Raw genomic sequence first — 12973 nt, 5'->3', positions numbered from 1 at the left:
AATATTCCCAGTATCAGGGGCATTTATAATGTTTGAAGGGAAAATGTCGCCAAATATCAGTCACATTTTTGTTGTTACTTGTATTCGAATAGATTGGTGGAATCAGATAAAAAAAAAAAAACATCTTTTCAATATACAGGTGTCCTAGCTAGGAATGCCGTGGTTAAAAAACCCGATGAACCACAAAACTAACAGAGTATTTTAAATGCAGTGCTCTTGCGACTGACCTGACGAAAGCATAAGCTCACGTTGAGATAGAAACTGACCGTGATTTTATATACAGTACACGATATTTCTGCCACAAAGGTGTATGTAATATGTATGTAATACATACATTTGAAATTTAACACTCACGATCGAATATATTAGTGAGCTATCGAGTTATATTAGTGAAAATAGAGTTAATGGTGAATTAGCAATTTTATCAACATTGATATCATCACTGGTTATTTCATCATGGGTGATGCTGTAGGGTATTGACCCATAGAAGCTGAGGTTTCTGTTCACCGCATTTAAATCCGCTAACGTTTCGGTTCAGGATGAAGAACGGTATACTAAGTGGTTGTGTGTTGCATGCTAGCCTACATCAACACCAGTTTTGTACTTTTAAAGTAAACGTAGCTACCTGGTAACAATAGACGTTGCCGAAATTGTGTTTAAGAGCACTTTCAAAATGGGTGTGTGTTGTTTTCAAACTCTATATATCATGTTTAATTATACACACCTTCATGTAAAATATAAATCTCTCCAAATCAAAGGATGGACCAGTCGATTATATACCGAAGGGACTTCGCACTAATTCCTAATCTATGGTCCCTATAATGTATTTCGTGTATCAGGTGTAGTAGGAAATGGGGTACATATTGTTGATATTCAATTCTCGAATTTGAAACTGACAGCAGACAAGTTTGATCGAAGGACTCTGTGAATAATAGAAAACATAAGATATACATTTCAAATTTAATAAAGAAATTTAATGATACAATAAGCTTACAGTCATTACTCTCATAACGATGTACAATTTAGCAGAGTGTAATAATTCGATAAGTCTCTGAATAAAGATAGCAAACTGTACAGGCATTAAACGTCTATCATTAATTAAGACTAAGGCAGTCTACCGTATGAAGCTAATTATAGCAAGAAAAACAGACGATTAAGATAAACAATAAATCCGGAAATAATTTAATAGTAATGCCTTTGCAGATCAAATACAACGAAAGGTACAACAAAACATGAAGAAATAACCATATAAATCCGGTAATATTACAATTAGCATGTCTTTATACGTACAAGTGGCAAACAAAGGCATTAGAGCAACCAAGGGTGCATCATCAGCTAGACCACTTCTGTGGTAACTGGGTCCCACATCTTCAGCTAGACCCTACCACCTCTGTAAGGTAACTGGGTCAAACATCTTCAGCTAGAACCAACCACTCTTGTAGGGCAACAGGGTCACATATCTTCATCCAGACCCAACCACTCCTTTAGGGTAACCGGATCACATATCTTCAACTAGACCCAACCACTTCTGTAGGGTAACCGGGTCACACATCTTCAACTAGACCCAACCACTTCTGTAGGGTAACCGGGTCACACATCTTCAACTAGACCCAACCACTTCTGTAGGGTAACCGGGTCACACATCTTCAACTAGCACTAACTATTCTTGTAGGGTAACATGGCCACATATCTTCAGATAGACCCGATCACGTCTGTAGGGTAACTGGGTCACAAATCTTCAACTTTTAAAACCCGACCACTCCTGTAGGGTAACCGGGCCACAGATATTCAGATAGGCCCGATCACTTCTGTTGGGTAACCGGGCCACAGATATTCAGCTAGACCCAACCACTTCTGTTGGGTAATCGGGTTCCACCTTCACCAATAACCAACCACTCTTGTAGGGCAACAGGGCCACATATCTTCGAAACTAGACCCATTCACTCATGTAGAGTAACCGAATCACACATCTACAGCTAGACCCAACCACTCTTTCAGGGTAAAAATCATTGCTATCGACACATGTAATTAATACACCTGTTGGATTAACGTGCTTATAATGTCCTAACGGTCACTCCCGTATACACGTGCATTTCCTAAAAAATCCAATTTTCCATAACAAACAGATCAAATGTTCTCGGTAAAGTCATATACGTGTTTCGCTCGCAAGATGGCAGCACCGGTACACGCTCACAGTGTTCTTGAATAATGTTCTTGAATAATCTCTTCGGAAATCATTCATTTTTATTTCTGGAGAAATTTCTCATCTTGAACGATCGAAAGCATTCTTGCTAAAATAGTAGCAATCGGTATAATTTACCGTGCCCCGAAAACGCAAGAATGAATGCACTGTTTTAGAGCAAAATCCTGTCATGACAATGGCAGCTCAACGACACGTTCAAAACATATCTATATTAAGGTGATGTAGCATGATAACATATACGTATGGAGAGATATAGTATACAGTAAAATACCACATATATACAATATAGATGTTGACTGTGAGTGTTTTACGTACACGTATGTTAGATATATGTTGTCACATACTTATGTCGACCTTACCAACCTTGTCATTGATAACAATATTGACTTGGTATTTTGTTAGCATGCAATATAGGTCGTGTAAGGTATTGGTGATTTGGACTATCACGATATTTACAAAGTCGTATAGCTCGTCGTGTGTAATGATCGCGTGCTTGCCTTGATCACGGGTTTGGTCATGCATTTTCATGTCTTTGGTTGCAGGGGTAGCCAGGGTAACCGTTAGTGTCTATGACGACCATCGCACAGAACCTCTATGCAAGTTGCTCTTTAGATTGCCGTTCAGCTCACTCTTGACGTCGTCCGTGAGGTAACAATCGAGACTATCGAGTGTGTACTGCCACAATGATTCCTGGTAGGCAACGTTCCTACAACCAGTAGGTACATACATATATTTTCGCTTTTAGAGATTAATATTAAATTCAATGCTTTATACTGTTTTACATCTAGCCAAAATAGTGCTTACATTAACATTATAATAAATATTTTAAGAATATGTATAGGTCAAGATGTTCTACTTTACGTAATTTCGAGGACAGAACAAACTCGCGGAGAATAGATAAATCACCAATAAATCTAACACAAAATAACCATTTCTGTGAAAATGACACCCTTTTGCTTCATATCTTTAATAAAACTATGAAAATCTTAACTATCATAATAACATTTACAGTAATTTCTTGTACACACTTACCTTGCAGCTTCTGCCGGACATTCTCCTCGGCACTTGACAAAGTAAACATCCCTGACTCCGGCAAAATCAGGGTTAATCGCAGCGTTTAAGGTCGTCTGTGCTCCTTCAAATGGGGTTACCGAGTATCCTATTGAACAAAAAGGTAACATGATTAATTCATTGAAGACAACCTTGAATGTAAGAGCATACTGTAAGCATTTTATGACAGAGAAGAGTATATGTTTAAGAAGACGGTTGCTTTTTAGAATTAATTTCGTTACGCTAACTTTAATATATTAAAACTTGAATACTCGATAAAAGACTGAAATATTTCTTATAAGAAAATAGAAGGGGGTTTTGATTAAAAATTAAGCTTTTTCTTACTGGTAGACATCTGGTGTACTTTTTAAGGTGAATTACCGTTGGAACAATACAGTTTTGTTGACACGTCGGCATTTGCCTGTTGAGGCTTCACTGGGGTTAATGCCAAAATGTGATTCCAATGACGAATTGTAGTGATACATGACCTTTCATATTCACAGTATAGGAACAAAGCCCAGACATTCGATAAATATATCTGAATCTGATAAAACGACATTCTCACCTATCAGTTTTGCCATAAACATCCCCATCCTCATAGTGGGGAAGTCTTTAAAATTTCTCTCCAGTTCTGTCCGCACGACCCCGGGATGCAATGACGTCACAGTGACGTTTGAGCTTCGGAGACGGCGGTTCATGCTGTACATCTGCATAATCTGAAACAATTTTGATCATGTGTCTGAAATATAATTTGTCATACAATAATTACGTTTGTTTAAGCACAGTGAAGTTAGACAGTTATTCCAAACATCGACAGTGCTGTCTAACTTTACTCTGCGGTTCGTTTAGGCGTCCAACGCATGCCTAGTACTATTCCGTGTCTTTCCTGTTACAAGATGTTTTTCTCTAGAGGAATTAAACTGTTACAAGATGGCTGTTAATAAAAAAAAAAGATACTGTCCAGCCCATTTACTGTAACACAAATCAATCTTCTGACAACACTTGCATGCAGGCAAAAAAGCTCGTTTACGATCATTTGAAAAATACGAGAAAATCACGTTTGGCAAAATGGTTTCAATTTTCCCCAACATGACAAAACTTATCTAGATAATAATTCATTTTTTCTATACCATGCTTGTAACATAAAATAGGGTTTCAGTAATAACATTATTGAATAAAGAATAATTGGTAAAAGTTTCCAGGGGAGTCTACGAGACAAAAGGAACAGATTGTTAACATTCTACCTGGTAGAGTTTTGACCGGCCATAGTACTGTAGTCTATCGAAGTTACGCGGTGAGCACTGTTTTCCATGAATAGTTGACAGTTCAAACTTGGCGAGACTATGGAGCATGCTGGATACAAGGACAATTCGACAATCATCTCCCGATCGCTTCATAAGCGGAAGTAGGTGTGCCGCGATCAGGAAGTGGCTTAGATAGTTCACCTGGAAAGGCAAAAATAAAGTACAGCAATGTATGTCTAAGGCAAAAGTGTGAGTGATTGGTACTGTCATTGAGTGTGTGGTATCTTTTTGGGGTTTAGCATTCCAGGTTTATGTATGTTTTATCCTTCACTCATGTGATTATGATATATGGCATCTTACATTAGACGTTAACAACCTTAAATCCGGTACTGTATCTACAATTAAAATGTCTTAGACGAACTCTCTTATATACAGTTAAACATACATATATCTGTCTTAGATGAACTCTCCCATATCCGGTACTTTATTTTATACATTTTGTCTCATCTTACCAATAACCGAAGAAGTGACATGTTTTATGATGACGTTTGTATAATTATATAGATGTACAATGTAAGTATAAGAAATACAACTGTATGAAAGTTTTGTGACGTTTTAGTGGTAAGTAAGGTATGTACTATACTCCTTTTCCTTCATCAGGTTATCATTTTTTAGTAAAATTCTTGATATATAAAAATACAACAACAAAACAACCTACACAAATTATTTTTGCTAAAATAACTTGTAATTGAAAATAAGACAGCAGTATTCATACTTGGCCCCAAGTGTTTATCTGTCACCCAGATTGACATTAAATACAATCTAACAAGCGTTTAATTGTTAAATATCACACACACATATATATATAAATCTATTTACTAATATACTAATTGTTACCTTTAGGAGAGAGCTTAAATAGGCTATGCCTGTTGTTTGATCCTTTTCCTTTCAAATAAAATTTGTTGCAGGTAATCACCGGTAAAGAGTACATACGACAAGTTTAATTATGTTAATCATTAATAACATAACTCGATTTCCAATTCGTACATCGTTATTCCAATATATCACACGTTGAGCTGGTTGTGTAATATTAAAACAAATGAAGTGTATATTTTTTGTATTTCACGAATCTCACCTGAAAGTGGATTTCGTTGTCATCTTCCGTAAAAGCTGTAAGATAATTAAAAATTCAATACGTTAGACGTTTATAATGAATTAAACTACCTAGATATTTATATAATGTTGAATAGCAATACGATGTGATGATTTACCAATAATATTTACTTTTGACGTGTAGCAAACAATCGGACTTATCATCTGCTATGGCCAAAATGTAGATTGTAGAAACAGTTCTTTAAAAACAATAGTATTTATTCATTTGCTTATTATTTTATCTATCTATGTATTTATTTATTCCGTGTTTTAAACGCACAGCTGTTGTATGAATTCCAAAGGTTATAGAGTAATGCATCGTCCACCTTGACCTTTGACAGTGTCATTCTACTTAGTTACACTTGAACACAGTGATTCAGTGACACCTAAAAAATTCCCATGATTCTTCCAACAGACTCACCCTGTTTGTGCATTCCAACGCCAGCATTGCATATCAGCACATGCAGTTTGAGACCAGTTTTCTTGAATTCATCAATAAATTCCATGGTTGATTTGAGAGAGCTACAGTCTAGCTTCATGAAGAACACACTAAGTTGCATAGAGTTTTCGAGACCTCCAAGTGAGCCTTTAGTTTTTTCCTGTTCATACTCCTTCTTCATTCGGCCAATCGCCTTTAACACAACCAGTTACCAGTATTACGACGCTTTAAAGCTTCATAACAACGCGAGGAAAATATTTTCTTGTGGTTTCCCTTCAAAGAGAGAAACTTTCCGAATGAAAAATGGATAATTATTAACTATTAATAGCTAGTTAATAACTTTGCTCTGTAAAACAAAGGCAGGGTCGCCAATTATGGCCATTCTGCAGCCCCTCTGTGATACCGATTTTTTTCTTTCAGGAATATAATGTAATTTCAGGTTAGCTGCATATGTAAGCTATTCAAATATCAGTGTTTTGGAGGGCTAACACATTTAAGGGTTCAAAGATCAAAAGGTAAAAAATAAAGTGATTACTGTTTAAGTTCATACAAATGCAATGTTGGTATAAACAATACATGTAGTTTTGCAGTTTCTGCTAGAGACGAATAAGTTAGGGAATATAGGAAACTGTGTGTAGGTGAATTGTGGGTACCTATATGCTAATTCATTATATATATCACTGAAGAAAAGCTGGAATATTCGAAAATTAGTATCAGTGTATTGTCATAACAAAGATGGCGGCTTTTGACGAGATAAACATATTTTTGTTTTCCTGTGTCATTGCGAGCTGGCAGATGCACCAATCCCTTTATGAGATTATTAACAGCTAATGTTTTAATGAGTTACACGCGATTGAGCGAGTAATGGCATTAAGTATAGGCAGATGAACTATGCTGTGACACACGATATCATTGAGTTACTGCTTTTATAACCTTAGTTTCCCATTCTGATCTAACATTGATGCATGATAAACAATAGTTAAAATAATACATCTTCACTGTATTTCTATATTTTTAAAATTTTGTTTTTTACTTTTATATTTATATTTGTATTATGATTTCGACTGAAATAGCAATGTATGGATGTACCTCTTCTGCTCTGGTCTTCGACCGGCACGCCATTATGACAGTCCCTCCTAACATGGCTATCCATTTTGCCGTCTCATAGCCGATACCTGCAATCGTATCAATATATATACTGTAGAAGGGATGATTATTCATTAGAAAATACGAAAAAGTAATTCTTATTCAAAATTGATAGAAAGAGGATACCAAACAAAATATATAGTTTTAGACGGGGACTCTTTAAATCATCCAAGTAGAATTAAACCAGGCGTTCCAGAGGGGAAATCGTTTTTCTGCTTCCAATTTCACAAGCATATTCGATACCATGTCTTTTCTTTCGTGCATATCATTGATATTTATTATTGGTATATTGCAGTTTAACATTGCTATTGTTTCTTTCAGTACAAGAACAAAATATCAAAGCAAGGTTTGGAGAATAACATTATAGGTTTTTTCTGTTATCTAGCTATGGATAAGTGTGAAATAGGACTGTGAATGTGGAGACTAGACGGTAACGATATATGTATTGATCCAGTGATCGTGTTTAATCCTTTATGTTAACAGGAAATATAAATACATGTAAAACAATTGTTACTTTCGTAATTTCAGGATGGCATAACAGATAAAGCATATATCGCAATTACCAACATATTCACAGAGATTCACACACGTCAATTACATCACTACGTATATTGGGTAATGATGATGTGAGAAATTTGAAAACGCCCAAGTAGATAAGTATAATGTAACATAAGTTCTATGTTATACGGCTAAATCTATTCGTCAGGTTGATTTAGTCATGGCAACTATAAATATTACTGCATTTTCTGGATATTTCAGTAAAAATAATAGTGTGATAATCTAGATTGTTGTACACATGTATATACACATATAATGTACGTGCACATAATGATACTTTAAAACATAATTTATTTAGTGTATATCATCAAGATTAAATATTTCCCTTAAAGGAAACTCACTCCCATAACAGGTTCCTTTACAGTATAACACTAACCAGACTCTCAATACAATACATAACTATAGCTAGCGAGACTCACAATATAATACATCACTATAGCTAGCGAGACTCACAATATAATACATCACTAACAAGACTCCCAATACAATACATCACTAACGAGACTCACAATACAATACATCACTAACAAGACTCCCAATATAATACATCACTAACGGGACTCCCAATACAATACATCACTAACGAGACTCCCAATACAATACATCACTAACGAGACTCCCAATATAATACATCACTAACAAGACTCCCAATACAATACGTCACTAACGAGACTCCCAAACAATACATCACTAACAAGACTCCCAATATAAAACATCACTAACAAGACTTTCAATACAATACATCACTAACGAGACTCCCAATACAATACATCACTAACAAGACTCCCAATACAATACATCACTAACAAGACTCCCAATACATCACTAACAAGACTCCCAATACAATACATCACTAACAAGACTCCCAATACAATACATCACTAACAAGACTCCCAATGCAATACATCACTAACAAGACTCCCGTTACAATACATCACTAACAAGACTCCCAATACAATACATCACTAACAAGACTTCCAATACAATACATCACTAACGACTCTCGTTATAATACATCACTAACAAGACTCCCAATATAATACATCACTAACAAGACTCCCAATACAATACATCACTAACGAGACTCCCAATACAATACATCACTAACAAGACTCCCAATACATCACTAACAAGACTGCCAATACAATACATCACTAACAAGACTGCCAATACAATACATCACTAACAAGACTTCCAATACAATACATCACTAACAAGACTCCCAATACATCACTAACAAGACTGCCAATACAATACATCACTAACAAGACTGCCAATACAATACATCACTAACAAGACTCCCGATACAATACATCACTAACAAGACTTCCCAATACAATACATCACTAACAAGGACTGCCCAATAACAATACATCACTAACAAGACTCCAATACAATACATCACTAACGAGACTCTCAATACAATACATCACTAACAGACTCCCAATACAATACATCACTAACAAGACTACCCAATACAATCATTCAACAAGACTCCCATACAATACATCACTAACAAGACTCCCAAACAATACATCACTACCGAGACTCCCAATATACATCACTAACAAGACTCCCAAATCCAATACATCACTAACAAGACTCCCAATACAATACATCACTAACAAGACTCCCAATACATCACTAACAAGACTCCCAATACAATACATCACTAACGAGACTCCCAATACAATACATCACTAACAAGACTCCCAATACAATACATCACTAACGAGACTCCCAATACAATACATCACTAACAAGTCTCCCTATACAATACATCACTAACAAGACTCCCAATACAATACATCACTAACGAGACTCCCAATACAATATATCACTAACAAGACTCCCAATATAATACATCACTAACAAGACTCCCAATATAAAACATCACTAACAAGACTCCCAATACAATACATCACTAACAAGACTCCCAATACAATACATCACTAACGAGACTCCCAATATAATACATCACTAACAAGACTCCCAATATAAAACATCACTAACAAGACTCCCAATACAATACATCACTAACAAGACTCCCAATACAATACATCACTAACGAGACTCCCAATATAATACATCACTAACAAGACTCCCAATACAATACATCACTAACGAGACTCCCAATATAATACATCACTAACAAGACTCCCAATACAACACATCACTAACGAGACTCCCAATACAATATATCACTGGCGAGATTCCCGTTACAACACATCACTAACGAGACTCCCAATACAATATATCACTGGCGAGATTCCCGTTACAACACATCACTAGCGAGACTCCCAATACAATACATCACTAAGGAGACTCCCAATATAATACATCACTAACAAGACTCCCAATACAATACATCACTAACGAGACTCCCAATACAATACATCACTAACAAAACTCCCAATATAATACATCACTAACGAGACTCTCGTTACAACACATCACTAACAAGACTCCCAATACAATATAGCACTAACAAGACTCCCTATATAATACATCACTAACGAGACTCCCAATACAATACATCACTAACGAGACTCTCGTTACAACACATCACTAACAAGACTCCCAATACAATACATCACTAACAAGACTCCCAATACAATACATCACTAACAAGACTCCCAATACAATACATCACTAACAAGACTCCCAATACAATACATCACTAACGAGACTCCCAATATGATACATCACTAACGAGACTCCCAATACAATACATCACTAACAAGACTCCCAATACAATACATCACTAGCAAGACTCCCAATACAATATATCACTAACGAGACTCCCAATACAATACATCACTAACGAGCCTCCCGTTATTAATACATCACTAACAAGACTCCCAATATAATACATCACTAACGAGACTCCTAATATAATACATCACTAACGAGACTCCCAATACAATACATCACTAACAAGACTCCCAATACAATACATCACTAACAAAACTCCCAATACATAACTAACAAGACTCCCAATACAATACATCACTAACGAGACTCCCAATATAATACATCACTAACGAGACTCCCAATATAATACATCACTAACGAGGCTCCCGTTACAATACATCACTAACAAAACTCCCAATACAATACATCACTAACGAGACTCTCGTTATAATACATCACTAACGAGACTCTCGTTATAATACATCACTAACGAGACTCTCGTCAACACATCACTAAGGAGACTCCTTTACAATATAATACTGACAAGACCCCATTACGATACATCACTGCCTACGTTATCATTCCAATACTTCAACAACCAGACTATCGTTATAATACATCATTATCGCTATAACAAAACAATAACTAGTGTCTCATTAACAGAGGTGATTTGCTAGACCAACTGATCACATAACAAAGTCTTTTTTTCTAAATTTACCTTACCAAACTATATATATGTCATCCTCAAGTGTACGATATGAAAGTTTTGATAGAGCATATTTTGACTTAAATGAAACTTTCAAATAAGGAAATATTTATTAACAAATATTATCAATTAGTGATTGGCGTATTATCGACAGTATAGAGAAACTGACCGAAAGTTTTAAAAATATTTGATGTCAATTTAAACATGATGTGTCTCTAGCCATACATTTTATGCACTTAACACTAAATTTTATCTCATTCTACACTAAGCGTCTTTAATACCAATTAACGATGATTTAATTAGCATAATGACAGCATTACATGCAATTATCTTAATCAAAACACTTTTGAAAGTACTAAAATATTGAAATAATTTAAAATAATTTTACACATACCAGTATTGGAGCCAGTAATAATGTGCACTCGACTGGTAGGGATAGTAACCCGTGGAAATGTAAGTTGTCCTCCCATGTCTAGTAGTTCCAGTTAACTAGTATCTTCGCCGTGACTGTGTATACCAGCTAATGCCTACGTGAACAAGTCCCCGGATTGATACAGATTGGAGTGCGACATCGGTGAGCGTTGAAATATCGATAACATACTTTGGTCCGTAATTAATTTCCAGAGGCCCTTCTGGGTGATTTTCGTGTTCTTCTTATATTAATAATCATAAAACTATTTTAAGTAACACGACATTACACACAAATATTAAAATCAATTTCAGTGACAACGGAAATAGAATTTCATATTCATGCGAGAAAAATAGTCATATGCGTAACGATTGATTTCCCTCGAGGGAAATTATATATTCAGCGATTACAAGGGGGAAGAAGTCGTGTAGCAACGTGTGTCGTCAAACGGTAATATTCTTTAATGGCATCCTAATTCTTTTGATCATTGATAAGATATCAGACATATTCCAATCAGTCACATGTTACGATAACGTGACACATATTTCGTTAAGCACAGCATCCTGTTCAATTTAGACAATAACGTTATTGTCTGTTGTCTAAAGGAAGCATGTTAAGAAAGCCATGACAATGTATACCTGACAGGCTATCTGTATAGACATGTGGACATTTTATGAAACATATTTCAGGTACGCATAATGTTGAAATATAAAGAACAACTATAAAAAAAATATTTCGAAAAAGCGCTTGATGGTTTATATTACATCTTCATTAAGATTAAGAAGTTATTTATTTTCAAACAACTTCTAATGATCCATCTCCGATACTCCAGAGATATGTCACGAAAGCAAAATAATTGTTGATCCTTTGATGTACATTAAAGGAATCCAGGGATCGCCATACCATTCACTTGACTGAAATACGTCAGCTTAGCGATTGGTCGGTCTTATTTCGTCACCCCAATCAAAATGCCTGTCGTTTGTCTTCGATTTTGCCAAGATACATTCAAGTGGAGCAGAGAGCAAACATTGACGTAACCTCTAGAGATCCGACGGTATTATTGATCAAACATGTGTCTTTGATTTTTACACGGATCATAGTGAGCGAATTTCTAGTAAAAATGAGACACCATATAAACAAAAAAAGCGATGCGATGACAATTGCAACATATCGGTCTATTCCGAGCTCTGACATAATTGACCAATAAGTTGCTATTGGAGACGGTGGTACTGGACTTGGAGTGGAGATGAGTCAACAAATAGTGTTTCGTTTTGATGCATAGAATAATATTAAAACAAAAACTGATCGATTGTGTTAGAGGGAACAACTATTCTGCACACGATAAATGTATCCAGGGGTTCTAATTTCCCTT

At 35.6% G+C, this 12973-nt stretch overlaps 1 protein-coding gene across 1 annotated transcript; it reads right to left on the bottom strand.

Annotated features, from left to right (window-relative positions):
* Positions 1–952: 952 nt before the first annotated feature.
* On the bottom strand, positions 953–11760 carry LOC117327460 (retinol dehydrogenase 14-like). Its single transcript, XM_033884459.1, has 8 exons — positions 11587–11760; positions 7178–7263; positions 6071–6281; positions 5633–5667; positions 4498–4698; positions 3819–3969; positions 3236–3362; positions 953–2909 (listed from the first exon to the last, which is right to left on the bottom strand). The coding sequence occupies exons 1-8, from the start codon at positions 11660–11662 to the stop codon at positions 2771–2773; spliced, it is 1026 nt and encodes a 341-aa protein (XP_033740350.1). The 5' UTR covers positions 11663–11760; the 3' UTR covers positions 953–2770.
* Between the last annotated feature and the right edge of the window lie 1213 nt (positions 11761–12973).

Source organism: Pecten maximus, chromosome 5 (genome assembly GCF_902652985.1).
Source record: "Pecten maximus chromosome 5, xPecMax1.1, whole genome shotgun sequence".
Classification (NCBI taxonomy): Eukaryota; Metazoa; Mollusca; class Bivalvia; order Pectinida; family Pectinidae; genus Pecten; species Pecten maximus.
This window is presented reverse-complemented; position numbering and strand designations above follow the sequence as displayed.

Bases quoted from the DNA above. Each gene is read 5' to 3' on its own strand.
- LOC117327460 (XM_033884459.1), bottom strand. From the start codon at position 11,662: ATGGGAGGACAACTTACATTTCCACGGGTTACTATCCCTACCAGTCGA. The intron at 6,282-7,177 runs GTACATCCATAC...GTTGTGTTAAAG, and splicing joins CGAAGACCAGAGCAGAAGAG to GCGATTGGCCGAATGAAGAA. The intron at 3,363-3,818 runs GTGAGAATGTCG...TTTGTTCAATAG, and splicing joins GTTTATGGCAAAACTGATAG to GATACTCGGTAACCCCATTT.